Below are 18,283 nucleotides of genomic sequence, written 5' to 3' on the forward strand. Positions count from 1 at the left end.
TGTAAATTATTAATTTTTACTCTATTTGTGTACATACATATAGCAATTGATATAGCGCAGTTCCATATATATAATTTTTTTGTTGCTATCTTTCTATTGAGGAACTGCAGAGTTTCTCTGGAACAGCTGCTTAATCGATCCTAATATATTTGTTCTACACTCTCCTTTGGGTAATAATAGCGCCAACTGGTTATTTATTTTGTGAAATTTAACATGTAGAATTTCACCGATCCTGCAAAGGATCGCGTAACATCGATGTCCGCCAGTCGGCATTTCCGACCGGCGGATCAGCGTTTCCAGTCCGATCGCAGTGATCCATCTCTGATGTATGGGGGCCTTAACACATTTTAAAATATCTACAGGTGACTGTGAGGAGATCTTTAAAACATGCACTGTTAGTGCTCCCTTAGGAATGAACTTGGGAAACACTGACCTAGTGGGTAAAGAAATTCAAGTGGAACTATATACTCGAAGAAACCTAAGCACTTATTTTAAACATTAAGGGACAAATCCAATTAGAGGTGAGAAGCCGCGATCGGCGATTTGCGCTTTTCGTCTGTTTTCAAAGTATCTCTGTATTCAGTTCTCGGGAGTTTTCGACTAGGCGGTAACTCCATAGGCAAAACAGGTAAAACAGTTTCTCCAGCAATAGGCAGGAGAAAATAAGTGCAAAATCCATATTTTAAAGTACACATGTGGGGACTTGGGCCCTGATACAGAGGCGCTCGCAAAAAGCGAGCGCTCGTTCTGAATCAGAGCGGCCGCTTTTTTTTTTTTTTTTAAAACCCGGCCTCCTGGCCGCTCGCTAAGCTGTGGGTGACCACCCACAGCTTTTGTGAGCGGACAGGTGATGGTCGCGATTATCGCGACCAATCGGGCTTGCGGCGAGACCCTTGTGGTAGGGTCTCATCTTCCGCAAGCCCCAGTGAGCTTTCGTCTCTAATAGAGCCGGAAGCTCACTACTGATATCACGAGTGATGTCAGTAGGGCCGCCCACAAACGGCAGGCGTACCTTCAGGAACCCCCCCTCCCCGCCTACAAAACAATATATCTTAATTCACCCCAAAAAAGACATGTAATTTTTGTGGCGAAAATGTAAAAAGTGTTGGAAAATGGGTAAAAAGAAGTGGGCCAGGTATTTTTGGGGGGCTATAAGGTTGACACAGGTGTTTTTAAGACTGCAGCAGGTGTATTTTTGAGATATTTTTAAATCTTCGCTTTTAAGACACCAAAATATATTAGTACCCATTTACATGTACCCCAAATTTAATAGCGGTACTTATTTTTCTAAAAACAAACAAACATTGCTTTCTATTATTTTCCAACACTTATGTAAAAATGCATATAACAGCCATTTTACTAAAAATTACGTCACTAAATACTTTTATTAGGGCTATTAATACTCTTCCATAATGATCCCCAGGCTCAGTTAGGCTTTTTACGGGGTACAAACTGATTTCCCCCCCAAAAAAACTGTTTCGCGTTTCACTACATTCGCCTATCCGTGTTTTCGCCTATTTTACAATTGAATAGGGCGAAAAGCCAGGACGCGCATGCCGAAAACATTGCGCCAAAACAGGCGAATGAGGCGGAAACATCCCGCATATCGCCGATCGCGGCTTTTCGCCTCTAACTGAATTTGGACCCAAGTATGAGGACGCATCAGCCTATCACAAAAGCCAGCAGTGGGCGTCTTTTCAACTACAGGCGCTTACTGCTGCTTTTACCCATTTTCGAGCAGCAGCTGTCGCTGTGCATTTAGCATCTATCGCTGAATCTGGCCCTTAGTACCTAAACATGTGAGACAGATGTTTGCTTAAAGACTGTTTCCAACCAAAACAGGAAAAGTTTAGGATGAAATACCTGCTACCCTCCCTGGGGGACTCACAGAAATTGTGGAATCTCCAGTAAGTTCTGAGAATGGTTTTGTTTTATATTTCTTGAACCGTTTTAACATGTATAATTCAATTCAAACTCCATAAATAATAGTGATACATGAAGAATGGGGCTAGGCAGCCTGTGGCTTTCCAGCTGTGGAACTACAAGTCCTATCCTATAATAGGACAGGTTATACTGGACCATTTAGTTCTGGACAACCACAGATTGCTAGTCAGTCCAGACAGTTTCATATAAAAAAATATAATATTTAAATACAATTTTCCTTTTGTCCGTGTTCCACAAAGCAGAGAGTACTTGTTGCCCAATAATGCAGTGTCACCTTGTGGGATCAGCTTACCCAGTACACATACAATGTTACCAATTGTGACAAAAGTGCAATCTCATAATTAGCACAGGACTCTCATGTTCAACGCGTTTCATCAACAGCAGGTCTGAGATTCATAATGAACATAGGGCCTGATTCAGACCCGCTCGCGAGCGGGTCGATGTTGGCCCAGTGCGCATGATGGAGCCGGCTCCGTCGTGCGCATGCGCGAGAGCCGAATAGCGACGGGCAAGCCGTCACTCCGGGTCTCGTACCAAAGGGGGCGTGCTGTCGATGGTGAGTGATAGCACGCCCCCTTTGGTGGGCGTGCCAAGGGAACGCCTACCGTCTGGGACCGGCCCCACTGACATCACAAGTTATGTCAGTGGGAGTGCTTTCGGTTCTGATAGAGCCGAAAGCACTCCAGGAGTTGCGGCAACGAGACCCTACCACAAGGGTCTCGTCGCAAGCCCGATGGTCCAAGACCATCGCGACCATCTTCCTGGCCGCTCGCTATAGCTGTGGGTGGTCACCCACAGCTATACGAGCGGCCAAGAGGCCGCTCTAAAAATTTAGAAGGAGGGCCCTGATTCAGAGCGTCCGGCTCTGGGCCAGAGTTACAGGATCTCTTAAAATATACACTAGTACAGACAGATGTGAACTCACTATTAAAGGAAGCTTAAGATCTATTGTAATAGTGTCTATTGTTTTATTATCTACATAATTTTACATGTTTTCACGTTATCTACCATTCCAACATTACCTCACTTGCCTCTAAGGCTGGAGCTACCATTAGGGGAACCTATGCAGCCCCTCAGGGTACAAGGTTATAAGGGGCACCTAAAATACTGTGTGTGAGATATATGTCACTTGATGGGGGAGGGACACAAAGGACACCGGTCATTTAGCACAAACACCACCCCATTCATCCTTCTAGATCCCTACCCATTTCATCCTTCTCCTCTTTTACCCACTCTATGCTCATGCATTACTTTATTCAATGTTCACCTAGATATTTTATCTTATCTTTCATCTCAGTTTCTCACAGAAGTAGTTTCCTACGTTTTCCTCCACATCACTTACTGCATCTCACCTTTCTCCTCAACATTTACATTATTCTGCCACTAACCACCCATTACATGCTCTCTACCAGATACATATTTCATCCATCTTCTCAGCACTCCATGCTATGCTCTCCATCACTCATTTCCTCTATCTCCTCAACTCCCCATGTCATGCTTGCGGTCACTCATTCCTCCATCTCCTCAGCTCCCCATCACTCAATCCTCCATCTCCTCAGCTCCCCATGCTATGCTCTCCATCACTCTATTTCCTCCATCTCCTCAGCTCCCCATGTCATGCTTCCCATCACTGTTTCCTCTATCTCCTCAGCTCCCCATGTCATGCTTCCCATCACTCATTGCTACTATCTCCTCAGCTGCCCATGTCATGCTTCCCATCACTCATTTCCTCCATCTCCTCAGCTCCCCATGTCATGCTTCCCATCACTCATTGCTACTATCTCCTCAGCTGCCCATGTCATGCTTCCCAACACTCATTCCTCCATTTCCTCAGCTACCCATGCCATGCTCCCCATTTACTCATTTCCTCCATCTCCTCAGCTCCCCATCACTCATTTCCTCCATCTCCTCAGCTCCCCATCACTCATGTCCTCCATCTCCTCAGCTCCCCATGTCATGCTCCCAATTTACTCATTTCCTCAGCTCCCCATGTCATGCTCCCCATTTACTCATTTCCTCCATCTTCTCAGCTCCCCATCACTCATTCCTCCATCTCCTCAGCTCTCCATCAATCATTCCTTCATCTCCCGAGCTCTCCATGCTATGCTCTCCATCACTCTATTTCCTCAGGTCCCCATGTCATGCTCCCCATCACTCATTTCCTCTATCTCCTCAGCTATCCATATTATGTTCCCAACACTCATTCCTCCATTGCCTCAGCTCCCCATGTCAAGCTCCCATCACTAATTTCCTCAGCTCCCCATGTCATGCTTCCCCATCACTCATTTCCTCTATCTCCTCAGCTCCCCATGTCATGCTCCCAGTCACTCATTGCCTCAGCTCCCCATATCATGCTTGCCCATCACTCATTTCCTCCATCTCCTCAGCTCCCCATGTCATGCTCCCCATCACTCATTTCCTCAGCTCCCCATGTCATGCTTCCCATCACTGTTTCCACTATCTCCTCAGCTCCCCATGTCATGCTTCCCATCACTCATTGCTACTATTTCCTCAGCTCCCCATATCATGCTTCCCAACACTCATTCCTCCATTTCCTCAGCTACCCATGCCATGCTCCCCATTTACTCATTTCCTCCATCTCCTTAGCTCCCCATCACTCATTTCCTCCATCTCCTCAGCTCCCCATGTCATGCTCCCCATCACTCATTTCCTCCATCTCCTCAGCTTCCCATGTCTTGCTTCCCATCACTCTTTTCCTCAACTACCCATGCCATGCTCCCCATCACTCATTTCCTCTATCTCCTCAGCTATCCATATTATGTTCCCAACACTCATTCCTCCATCTCCACAGCTCCCCATATCATGTTTCCCCATCACTCATTTCCTCCATCTCCTTGGCTCCCCATGTCATGCTCCCCATCACTCATTTCCTCAGCTCCCCATGTCATGCTTCCCCATCACTTATTTCCTCTATCTCCTCAGCTCCCCATGTCATGCTCCCCGTCACTCATTTCCTCCATCTCCTCGGCTCTCCATGTCATGCTCCCCATCACTCATTTCCTCAGCTCCCCATGTAATGCTTCCCCATCACTCATTTCCTCCATATCCTCAGCTCCCCATGTCATGCTCCCCATCACTCATTTCCTCAGCTCCCCATGTCATGCTTCCCCATCACTCATTTCCTCCATCTCCTCGGCTCCCCATGTCATGCTCCCCATCACTCATTTCCTCAGCTCCCCATGTCATGCTCCCCATCACTCATTTCCTCAGCTCCCCATGTCATGCTTCCCCATCACTCATTTCCTCCATCTCCTCAGCTCCCCATATCATCCTCCCCATCACTCATTTCCTCAGCTCCCCATGTCATGCTTCCCATCACTCATTTCCTCAGCTCCCCATGTCATGCTTCCCCATCACTCATTTCCTCAGCTCCCCATGTCATGCTTCTCCATCACTCATTTCTTCTATCTCCTCAGCTCCCCATGTCATGCTCCCCATCACTGTTTCCACTATCTCCTCAGCTCCCCATGTCATACTTCCCATCACTCATTGCTACCATCTCCTCAGCTCCCCATGTCATGCTCCCCGTCACTCATTTCCGCAGCTCCCCATGTCATGCTTCCCCATCACTCATTTCCTCCATCTCCCCAGCTATCCATATTATGTTCCCAGACATTTCCTCCCCTTCCACCCCATTTGCATCCTTTAACAAACTAAACCAAATAATTATCCCCCCCTGCAGTTCATTTTACAGATTTCATTCTGCAAATGCAGCGCCATTTCCCTGTCTCACTGTCCCATTCCAAAATACAAAAAACACTATGGTGCGCTAAAAATCAGCCCCAAGGACCAACTGTGTCAGGTGGCAGCTCACAAGTGGGTTCTGCCCCTCATAATACAGTAAACACAAACAACCAGTAAGGAGCGCTCAGCCAGAGACAGTTGACCAGTACAACAATATTATTCCTTTTTATTGAATCACAATTTAAAACATGCAATATCAGCACCTAATTCATATTAAAGGTCATTTAATATAAAATAATATAAAAACACTGATACATATAAGCACCAACCAGAAAATCAAAGTATGGTATTAGGGCAGTAATCCGGTTCATAGATGAGCCACAATTTTAGGTGGATAAAAGATGTATTATAATACTGTAGTCCAGGGGTGGCCAACCCGCGGCTCTCGTGCCGCATGTAGCTCTTTTGTTTTTGTGATGCGTTTCGCGGCTAGGCAGACCCCCACTGGAACTCTGAACACTGGCGTCTGAATCGATCAGAGGCTAAAGAAGCCCCTGATCACTTCAGAGGCCAGCAGTCCCAGTAATGTAGTGCGCGGGTGACGTCATGACGATGTGAGGAGCTTGTGTGCCTGCTTGCAACCAGTTAGATCCAGCAGGCAGCGGAAGCGACTGCGGCATGGGAGCCCTGACGGCGTGGAGCGGTGCCAGCATTAAGACAGGTGAGTTTCTCTATAGGGGTGTGGGCGGGGAGGGGGAGCTAGTACTGGGTGCACTACTTTAGGGTACACGACTACAGGGAGCATTGCAGAAGGGGCACAACTACATGGAGCATTGCAGAAGGGGCACAACTACTGGGGGCATTGCAAAATGGGCACAGCTATTGGGGGCATTGCATGAGGGACAAAACTACTGGAGGCATTGCATATGGTGCACAACTACAGGGGGCCCTGCATAAGGGGCACAACTACAGGGGGCCATGCATAAGGGGCACAACTACAGGGGGCCCTGCATAAGGGGCACAACTATAGGGGGCAAAGCATAATGGGCACAACTACAGGGGCCTTGCATAAGGGGCACAACTACAGGGAGGCACAGCATAATGGGCACAACTACAGGGGGGCACAGCATAATGGGCACTACTGTCTGAGAGCTGGGGGGGTGATGTCTGCTTTCATGCTTATGGGGGCAGAGTGCGGCTTTTGATATAACTCGTGGGGGTGGCTGGAGTAAAACATGAGGGGCCGCTGCAGTGGCATGGGGGGCTGCAATGACACATGAATATGGACTGTAATAGCAAGGGAAGGGGCTGAAGTGACACATGGAGAAGCTGAAGTGTGTCTTATGTGAAACTTGCTTTTTCAATGTATTTTATGTGGTTCTGAATTTCAAAATGTATTTTATGTGGATGTAGCTTTTAAAACATATTTTATGCGTCTCTGGGTTTTTCAATGTATTTTATGTGCATCTGGCTCTCTCAATGTATTTTATGTAGTTCTGGATTTCAATATGTATTTTATGTGGATCTGGCTTGTTTCTGTTTTATGTGAACATGGCTTTTTCAATGTTTTCTATATTGCTCCGGCTTTTTCTTTCACTTCAACAGTAAAAGAAATTATATTGGGAAGATTATGTAACTTGTATATTTTCACTGTGCTGGGCTCGTGATACAAGGTCATGCTCCTGCAAATGTCATACCAAAGGCGTGCGCACAAAAATGGGGGGTGGTAATGTGACAGCGAGCATGCTATCGGCTCTTTAACTTGACTACATCTGTTTTTTGGCTCTTTGCCTCTTACTGGTTGGCCACCCCGGGATCGGGACTACACCCCTGCTGTAGTCCATAGACTCAATAAAATGACTGCCCAAATAAAGGCCATTATGTGACACAAAGTATCATTGATGCAGACATTAAGAAACTGTAGTCAGCTGACCGTTTAAATGTATTCAAATAGTCCACTGGGGTTTAATCGCTCACAGGGGATGTTGGTAAAAACATGTTTCCTATGCCGCGTATCAACTACACGAAATAATGAACAATAACGATATCGTTCAATCGTTGATTATATTGTGCAGTGGACATTGAGCCCACACTGAACGATATATATTGTGCAGCGCCGGTACCCTCCCTCATCCCGAACCTGCACAACCTGACGATATCGTCAGGTTGGACAGTAGGTTCGGGCAATGAGCTACAACGTAAACAACCAGCGGGAGCGCGCAGCGCTGGTCGTTGATTGCATATCCACTGCACGATATAATGAACGATTTCTTTATCGTTCATTATATCGTGTATTGGATACGCGGCATTACCGCTTAATGCCACCTGTAGGTGGTGGTGGCGGGAAAAAGCTGGTCAGGTATTAGTCCTGTGCAGGATGCTGGTTCCACTAGTATCAAATGCCGCCAAAGTATCAGGCTACTCCATATTCCGATTAGCGGCTGTGGTTCCAAGGAAAGAGGCCCTCCATGGTAGCAGATTGTCACGGCGCCGAATCCAGGTCTCTCTTACCTGGTCCGGCGACGCTGGAGTACTGGCTGGCGTGGGACAGCGGGCGGGAGATCCCCGGCATCCTTGTCAGCTGTTCCTCTTCTCCCCCGGCGGCTGTGTGCAGGCGGCTGCGGCCTCCTTAGGAGCACGCGCGCGCCGCTCTGCTAAAGATTTAAAGGGACGGGAACCCTAATAGGAAGCGCTTATTGGGGCTAATTTTGAACTCTGACCTATAAAATTAAGTTCCTGGGAGCACTCCAGTGCCAGAGTATAGGCCCCATTACCATACTCCAGCGTTCCTGTGCATATCATGATAATTGGTTCTGACCTTGGTGTGTTCGTGACTCTGATTCTGCCTGACCCCTGGTTATAGGTTATCTGGTTCTGACCTCGGCTATTCCCTGTGACCCGTTTACGTCTGCTCCCAGGTACCGTCTCGTCCGTTTGGTTCTGACCCGGCTAGTCGACTACGCTCAAGTCTCCTGTATACCGACCAAGTTGTCAGCACCTGTATAGGGAAACCTAACCTGAGGGCCGCGACCTGTGTGTCGGACGCAGCCAAGTCCATAACTTCTTGCGAGGGTCCCTGGTGAAAACCGCTGGGACTCCGCACCTCAGTAATAGGTCTAGCCAATACCCTGAATACGGGTAGCATCCACAATCCGTCCATGATAGGGTCCCGGCCATTAGTGTGTACAAACCTCCCAGATGCTAATTAGGTGCTGATATTACATGTTTTAAATTGTGATTCAATAAATAATAATATTGTTGGACTTGTCAACGGTCTCTGGCTGAGCGCTCCTTACTGTTTGTTATTGCTCACTGTCCCATTCCAACCTATTTCCTCCAATTTTACCCTCATATCATCAGCACCCTTTACCCTCACAACACTAGTCTGTTTAATGTACCCACTTTCTTTTCACCCTAATTTATATTTTACTTAATCAACCCTGAAGCCCCTCTTCACTAATCCATAACGTTCCATAATTCAGATATATGATAGATGCCAGTGACAAACACAGGGTTTCTACAGGGAGGTTTCCAAATGATTGATTTTACAGTGAGTGTGGCCAGTCCATGAAGTGGGCATAATTAGCACTTATCCAGCTTTAATATGCGTCATACAAAGTGTATTGTGTATCATAATTACAGCATATACAGGACCAGCGATCACAGTAAGCCAATAGATGCGGCAGTAGGGCCATCCTGCCTGAGCTGAATGTTTTTATGTCACATGCGGGCACCATTCCAGAGCATGGGAGCAAGTCCGGGAGCCTGGGGGAGCAGCAGAAGAACCGAGCACTGCCCTGGACATATATGTACATACTGGTCGGTTCTAAAACTACAGCTGTTGTGATTTTCATTATATCTTGAACATCAGGCAATTTTTCTTGACTGGGGGAATCCCAACCACATGGAGGAGTGGGAGAGGGGTGGAGGAGCATTTGGTTCATTACCATCCAAAGAGCATAGGAAAGAATAACATTTTTAATTAATTTTATTTCATTTTTAATCAAGCTGGATATTCGGATCCCCGGACACCTGTAACCCGCTCTTAACAACTGCAGCAACTCTGCAAGTACTGAAGTCAACAAACTCTAATGAGAGGATGTAACTCTGCAAAACACATTTCAATGCCTATTTCTGTACTGTACAGGCCTCTGCATAAAACATAGTTATGATAATCATTGAACTGATTTAGCCACTGGGACAGCAAATGTAACAGCGATGATTTTCCAGCGCAGCTGTTAGTTTGTGTTCTGTTCCATCCGTGTTTACTCTCACTCTCCAATTTCACTAAAACAGGGATTAGTATTCATTATTGTTTCACACTATTGTTTCCAACTTTAGCATTTTTTTGGCAGTAATGAAACCCTAAATGACATCCTGTCCAGCACAATATCCACCCGCTGTCTGGATAGATGAACTTACACTTTCTTTCTCAGGAGGATACCTGAAACTCGGTAAATGCTAAAATATATTTATTAGATTAGTATGTGATAAATGCCTGCTCTGTTTACACCGTGTGGCTGGGTAAGATGTAGGATCACAGCACTAGATGGCAAATAATGAAATGTTTGGAAAGCTTAAATTAAATAAACAGCGATGACTTGTACTAGTGATGATAAACATTACACTGGCAACGCCGAAATATCCACCAAGTAATGCACAAAATGTAAATATCATGGCTGATTTAGTTATGTGGACAAAACAATACAGGCCCAATATGGTTTATTTTGCTGTGAAAATTTAGGCTATAATAATATTATTATTATTATTATTATTATTGAGTGTTGTTATACGGAACAGGACAAACACCTGGGAGGTGTATTCCAGACTGCCTTCCCTGATGCCTGGAAGCTCATACATAGTATCATAGGCGTGTGCAGGGTCTTTTAGGAGTGTGTGTGGTGTAGCCACGCCCCCAGGCAGCCATGCCCTCAACTCATCCAATCAGCTCTTCCCATGGGGCCAGATGATGACGTGAATGCTCTGGATTGGAGTGGCCGTCAACGTCACCGCCCCGCCCATTGGTACACGGCCGGGATCGGTGTCTGCTGATCACGGTTTATTCACTGACTAATCAGGTTGACACCCCATGCGCACGCCACTGCATGGCATCCAAGTAGTCTTTCTGTAGCTGTCATAATAGCTGTTCTACCAACCAGAGTTGTGATTGGTTCCCCCATTCAGATAACCCAACCTCTTTTCCGTCTGGGCTGGGGATGGGTGTGTGTTGGGGGGGGGTGGAGATCTGGCCCTGGCATTTTAATGGCCCCTTAAGAGAATAACTGAGATTACTGGTATTTAAAGTGCAAAGATGGGACTGGTGATGCAGCGATGATGTGATGACGGGAATTTTGCAACAAAACAATGAATGGACAAAGTCACAGCCTAAAGAAAAGGGACCCATCAAATTCTCCTAAAAGGAGCCATAAACATACAACTGTTTAATAACCAATTTTTTTTTTTTTACAGGGCCACATTTATTTATGTTTTTATTATTTTAATAATTTTTTTTATATATAGCGCTCAGTATTTTTGCATTTGTCTTAGCAACATATTATTAGTAAATTGTGGCAATAAAAGATTATCAATCACCGCCTATAGAAATCATTCACTTTGGTTGTTGCAGCTTAAAATAGACAGCAATGTATAAACAAAGTAGAACTTTCAAAAAGTGCACATAAATGATCTGCAATAAAAATCATCTCTGCCATTTCCATCTGGACGTCCAGACGTAAACTTCATGGACAAAATAAAAATCATATCCCCGCCGCCAGGAGCCACAACGACCTCCCTGGTCTGCCTCACAGATAACAACATCTTAATCTCCTGTTACCCAAGCAGGCTGCCTTGGCATCACCATCTACTCCTGTCTCTAATTTATCTTCATGCAGCTCCTAATCCTCCCCGGTCGCATCAGTGCCTAAATACTCCCCTTCCAGACACTCTCCCTCAACCTTCACTCCGTCAAGCAGTCCCTCAAAACCCACCTCTTCTCCAGTGCCTACCTCTCCTCCACCTGATATATCTAATACCACTCATCCCATCTGCTCCTATCTCTCCAACTCCTCTCATCTTGCTCACCCTTCCATGTATACCATGAGCAAGCTCTCACGAGCAGGGCCCTCTGGACCTCTTGTCTCACGATCTGTCATCCCGCATCTACCCATTCACACAGTGTACATCCCTTGTGCCACCTCTAGCTTCATTATAGTTACATGAATTGAACTGTGGCACTATACAGAAGTGTCTACATAAATCTTACTTCTTTGCACGTTAAACAGTTCTAGTTGCGCGATACCATGGTGCGACTCGGTAGCGCCAATCGTCTTTTCGTGTGACTTTTTTACTTTCAGGTGCATCTTATTTGCAAAGTGATGTGAATCGGACGCACAAGCAGCTTATGCTGAGTAAAATGATATGCGGCATGCCTATATTCTGTGCGTTACTGCGGCTGTATCTGCATGCGAAATGCTACGTTACAGTGTCACAGCCGCTGACGCTTATCAATAAACTTTCTTAATGGTGAGGGATCTTTTTGGCACACACAAACATTTTTCCAATTTGGCGTTACCAATGCAAAGATCTCAGCCCGGGGACCGCATTAGCCATTTACAATGAACCACCAAAGAGACAATCATGCTATAGGTCACCTGTTTATTTGGGAATCCTTCCAGAGTGCTGAGGAAAATCTGAAATCCCACTGTGCCCGCAGAACGATGCTTCCACCTTTGTATGTGCTGTGGTATTACCCGATTCAGGGCAAAGACATTCCCCCACTCAGTCATCCTGCTTCCACTGACTCTTCTTAAGGACATGTCTTCAAAACAAACCAATGATACAGAATGAGAAACCAGAACACCAACAGTGGTCATTCATTTAAGACAGCATTTATATATCCAGTGCAATATGTAATAGATTTTCATTATATTTTGAGTGGAAAACTAAAAAGACAACTAATATGTCCACGCTGTCTTGCAGCCTCTCCCTTATTTTGGTAATACAGGGCCTAATTCAGACCCGCTCGCGAGCGCTGAGCGCTCGCAAGCGGGTCGATGTTGGCCCAGTGCACATGTGCACGACGGACCCGGCTCCGTCGTGCGCATGCGCAAGACCCGGATAGCGACGGCCAAGCCATCGCTATGGGTCTCGCTACAAAGGGGGCGTGCTGTTGATGGTGAGTGACAGCACGCCCCCTTTGGTGGGTGTGCCGGGGGCGTGGCTGCCCAGACGAAGGCGTCATGGGAGTGCTCTCGGCTCTGATAGAGCCGAAAGCACTCCAGGGCTTGCAGGCAACGAGACCCTACCACAAGGGTCTCGTCGCAAGCCCGATAGTCGCGATGGTCTTGACCATCGCGACCATCTTTTTGGCCGCTCGCTATAGCTGTGGGTGGGTGAGCCGGCTCCGTCGTGCGCATGCGCCAGACCCGGATAGCGACGGGCAATCCATCGCTCCGGGTCTCGCACCAACGGGGGCGTGCTGTCGATGTTGAGTGACAGCTCGCCCCCTTTGGTGGGCGGGCCGGAGGGGGTGGCTGCCCAAATGGAGGCGTTTCCATGAGAACACCTACCGTTTGGGGACGGCCCCACCGACTTCACTCGTGATGTCAGTGGAGAGATTCTGGCTCTGTTAGAGCCGAAATCTCTTTGGGGCTTACGGCCACGAGACCCTACCACAAGGGTCTCGTCGCAAGCCCGATGGTCGCGATGGTCTTGACCAGCCATGACACTCTTTTCTAACCACTCCCCGTTGATGCCTTCAAACTGTCCCTTTCTGTCAATCACTTTGCGATTACATATTTACGGCGAGCAACATCGCAAAGGTACCTTGATGCCTGCGCAGTGAGATCGCGGCGCATGCAGCCGATAATCGCTCAGTTGCGTGAACATCGGCATTTCGTACAAGCATGAATCAGTCACCGTGGTCAGTACTGCTCTCATCTGTACTGCTGCTGTGCCATATTACAGAGTAAGAAAGGCCATAGACTATCAAAGTTTACAAAACATCGATGTTAACAGCCGATGTCAGATAGTTTTGCCATCGATGGCAGAGAGCCCCCAGATGATGTTTATTTTTCCCCGACAGGGTTAGGATACCGACACCTGCGGGTAAGTATCCTAACCCTAAAACTAGCCCTCTCTCCCCACCCCGCAGCCTATCCCTTCCCCTAACCCCAATACTTACCATCGGGATGCCAGCAGTCAAGATGGTGGCGCCGGGATTCTGACTGGTGGCGGGAGTCCGGCTCCGGCATTCTAAGCACAGGCATCCCGACCGCCGAGATGGGAACTACATCCCTATAATTGGTGTGGTTGTGTACTGATTTACAAGGTTCATATCGTGAGGCATACACCTTACTGAGGACATTCTACATAGTCTTTATTATGTACCATAAAATGTAGAGAAATGACGCTCATAGTTAATTATATTTAATATTTGCTGATTGAATTAGACGAATGATGACTAATAAGGGAGATCTAATAGCTGGCAGTCATTTCAGGCCCTATACACATGCTTTTATGAGGTTTCTCTGCGTCGTGTCAGAGAGCTCAGATGCTTATATCAATGCACCAACGACTAGGGATTATTATAAATAAAACAAAATAAAATCCTGGTGCTCAATTGGTCAAAAGCAGCCTGTACTGTACCCTGGTTTGCTTACCTTGAACCCCAGGATTGGGAATCATTGATTGGTGACTGTGCCATCTGTACATGCAGGCACTCCTAGTGAATTCTGTGATTCTGTAACCCTAACGTTAAGACTAACCCTAGCGGTAATGCCAACATTAGGTCATTGACAACATTAATGATATCGACATGTTAACCATGACAACATCAATGTCGACATCTTTATCAGAGACCATGGGGGTGTATTTACTACAGTACGAGTTTAAGTGGAAATATTGCCCATAGCAACCAATCAGATTCTACTTATCATTTATTTAGCACCTTTGGTAAGATAATAGTTGCTACGGGAAATATCTCCAATTCTATAAACTCGCACTTTAGTAAATATACCCCCTACTTTGCTCGCTATAAGTTACTGATCACGCAAATTGGTAAGTTCAGGTAAAAGGTTTGGGGGCCTTTTTATCAAGACACTTTTACCTAATAATCATGCAGAAACTAAAGTTCCCGCATGATTTATTTATTGGGTATATGTAACAAGAACTCAACACATAAGATATTCAACATATCTCATCCATTAAGCTGGGTACACACTAAACAATGTGTAACCAGCACGATGTCATTCGCGGCGGAGTTGCCGGCATACACAACTGGCGATGCCGGCAACAATGGAACGACAGTGGGGGCCATGCTGACGATATTGCCCGTTGGACCAGCATGCAGGTCCGATGGGCGATGTCGCCGCCGACGCACATCGACATAGTGGGTACAGACTAAATGACGTCCACATATCGTCTAGTGTGTACCCGGCATTAGACTACACAACGGGGAAGATCACAATCCCCATTATTCTTATTGAAGACTGTGGTTTGGCTCTACTTGTCAAGTTCCAAAAAGCATAGCTGGCCAACATCATCCGGCCGTTTTCTGGTGGCCTTAGCCGCGTTGTGCCTATGGAGGTATTCTCGCAGGAAATGGGTGCTGCAATACAACTATAGCAGCCTCTGCACACAAATGTGATCATTTTCACAAAATGGCGCTACGCACGCGTGACCTTATTGAAGTAATAGCGATCACTGAGACAGTGCCTTATCGTAGCTGCCAGCAAGAGCTGATGGATAAACGGCTACATAAAAATCACTCCTTATTGCCTAGATACTGTGGACCTCATTTAGAGGTGGTCGTAAGCGGCCGCTTGGTCGTACACCTAACGACCGAGAAACTGAAAAAGGAAGCAATCGCATGGCCGGTCGGACACAACCAAAGTGACGCCCATACATGAACAATACACCTCCTCTAGCTAACGAGTGATAGCAGTTAGCGATCTAGTCAATCGTTGTCAGTCGCTGTATGTTAATAGAGAAAGCCATCACCATGAAATGTATTTATTCTTATTATTCGCTAATGCAAACGCAGCTGAATCAATTACAAGTCAATTAGCAGTGTTATTAGCCTCATCAATCGATTATTAGCTGCTTGCATTGTGTGGCTCAAAATAGAAACATCAATCCTAACATCAGTTACGTTTGATACTATCGATTGTACTATGTGGCTTGCAGGAGCTCCTACCCTACCTTGAGCTGGACGATCAGCCAGGCCTCTAACCTGCTCGCAGAGTGACGTTTTACTACTTCCGGCCTTCTATGTCGGTCGTAGCAGGCAATTTACATACGCCCCTAAAACGCCCTGAAAAGGGTGAGGAACACCTGCGGTTTCAGACCACCAGCCCCGTCACCACCCACAAACAGCCTTTCATGTCAATCAACTCTCGGAAGCCACTTCCTGCTCGTAAGCCGTACGATCTACAGCATTTTGGACCACAAAGCCTCATACGCACAACTTACCGTACGCATGCGTGGTTTGGAAACATCGGATGCGTACAACCGAGCGGCCGCTTACGACCGACTCTGAATGAGGTCCTGTGTCTTGTGAATAAGCCCTTAGAACGGGTGAGAATAACAGAAAATCTGTGATTCTAAGATTTGCATTACAAATCCTGACAGCACAAGAAGTGCCCTTTGACTAATTGACTGTGTAAAGAGTTGCTTAATAAATACTGGTTAACAATACTTGGGATAAACATAAACCTGAAGCCCGGGGTTAGGCCATGAATATTTTACTGACTGCTAGCAGCTTTTCAGTAAAAGGTGAAGCAGTGTAAACTCTCCGTCTGTAATCGATCTCTATAGAGTGAAAACTTGCAAACTGCGTCCTCTTACCTCTCTGTCTGTCAATACCCAGGCTTCTTTTATTACTGTGCCTATACCCAGCTCAAAACTACCATCTAGAAAAATAATTGTTTATTGATAATGATAAAAAAATAAATAATACTAATAATAGTAATCTGGCTCCCCCACCACGGGCATCATAAGAGGGGTTGGGTATGAGATGCCGCTGGTCAGAATACCAACAGCTGCATCCCAACAGTGGAGATCCCGATAGCAGTAGGTAAGTATAGTAGAACTAACCCTAACCCCTACCCTAACCCTCCCTGGTGCCTAAACCTAACCTCTCCCTCCATGCACCCTAACTCTCCTCGGTGCCTAAACCTAAAATCCCCACTAGTGCCTAGACCTAACCTCCCCCTCCCCGTCCAGCGTGCGAGTGAATTCGCATCCACTGATTTTTATTCGGCTTACTTGTAGCTGTCTCATGTTGCCTTGTACACCCGTCTCTCATCTACCGTGTGATGTCACAGTGATGCTCACCATCTACCGTGTGATGTCACAGTAATGCTCACATTCTAGTCTACCTCAACCTCTTGCACTCTCCAAATCTCTCACTCCTTCTTCCTGCTCATAGCTTCCCTTAAGCTGGGTACACACTGACATGTATTATATACTATATATATATCTGGTGCCTGTAGGCCAGTGTGTACCAGCGATATGTCTGTAAACGACTTATAGCACAGCCGACGGCAGATATATCTGTCCATCAGGCAGTGTGTACGGGCGTTCTGCCTACCACCCGTACACATGCAGCAGAGGCCGCGGAGAGGGGGGCAGGATACACCCCCTCCCCGCGGCCAGAAGCAGATGATGGTCGTTCAGTGTGTATGAACGACCATCATCTGCAGGTATATCTGCAGATCATGATGTTGAGATTAATAGTGTTCTTTGTTACTGATCTACTGTATTGTACTGTACTGTTTTATTGTTTTACCCTCTGTACGGCACTACGCACCACTTGTGGTGCCCTATAAAGTTTATTATAATAATAATTCTTGCTCTGTGCTGACAGTGGGGCTAGCTGTCATGTGTCGTACACATTCACTGCAGCAGATATGTTTTTTATGTTATCCCCTGGTATAGGGCGCTGCGAACACTTTGCTCCAACTTATAAATAAAAGATAATAATAATCGTGGTAATAATACAACCTAGTGGTAATGCACTGTAGACTACAGATATAAGTCTAAGTCACCTGGGGCTGTCCTACTGTTATGGAACTACAAGTCTCAGAATGCCATGACAGCCAGAGAGACCTTGGTCCTGGAGAGCCAAAGCCTGTCCCAGAGCCCCATCCAGCCCCCATAACACCCATACAGATTACTCACCTACCTCCAGCAGCACTGAGCAGCCATCTCCCATCCCAGGGAACGTTTGGGACAAAGCCATTCTATGTTTAGGATGGGGGGGTAGCTGCTGGTGGTGACATTGTTCCTCCCAGTAACTGCCCTCTATTATACATGAGTGAGTTCCCGGTCTGCTGCAGCCTCATGTTCCCATACTCTCTGCGTCTATAGGACATGCGGTAGAGCAGAAGAGGCCTTTCATAGATATCTGAAGACTATTCCCCCCCCCCTATGATACAACCACATGGTTCCGTCCGTCGCCCAGCGTCTGTTACCATGGAGACGGGAAGGAGACGCGGCGCTCGGCGGCCCGTGACTCCGGCTGCGGGCACAGTGAGCGCTGCGCTCAGTGTGCCGCTATTATACAGATGCACAGCCCGGCAGTCAGAGGCCGCGACAATACCTGGTTCTCCGGCGCTTGTCCAACTACATTTCC

General features: G+C 46.6%; 1 protein-coding gene across 2 annotated transcripts in view; it reads right to left on the reverse strand.

The window, feature by feature from the left end:
* Nucleotides 1-18,283, reverse strand: part of NPHP4 (nephrocystin 4) — a 376,954-nt gene that overhangs the window by 358,542 nt on the left and 129 nt on the right. Inside the window, exons 1-2 of one of the 2 annotated variants that reach the window (XM_088447715.1) lie at nt 17,830-17,889; nt 12,300-12,466 (exon numbers count right to left, since the gene is read on the reverse strand). In XM_088447715.1, the coding sequence (XP_088303841.1) occupies nt 12,300-12,466; nt 17,830-17,863 (201 nt within the window). In that variant the 5' untranslated portion in view covers nt 17,864-17,889. Of the gene's footprint in view, nt 1-12,299; nt 12,467-17,829; nt 17,890-18,283 lie in introns of those variants that run through there. The other variant, XM_088447716.1, reaches the window with a different exon arrangement.

Source organism: Taudactylus pleione, unplaced genomic scaffold, assembly GCF_031769625.1.
Source record: "Taudactylus pleione unplaced genomic scaffold, aTauple2 ptg000437l, whole genome shotgun sequence".
NCBI lineage: Eukaryota > Metazoa > Chordata > Amphibia > Anura > Myobatrachidae > Taudactylus > Taudactylus pleione.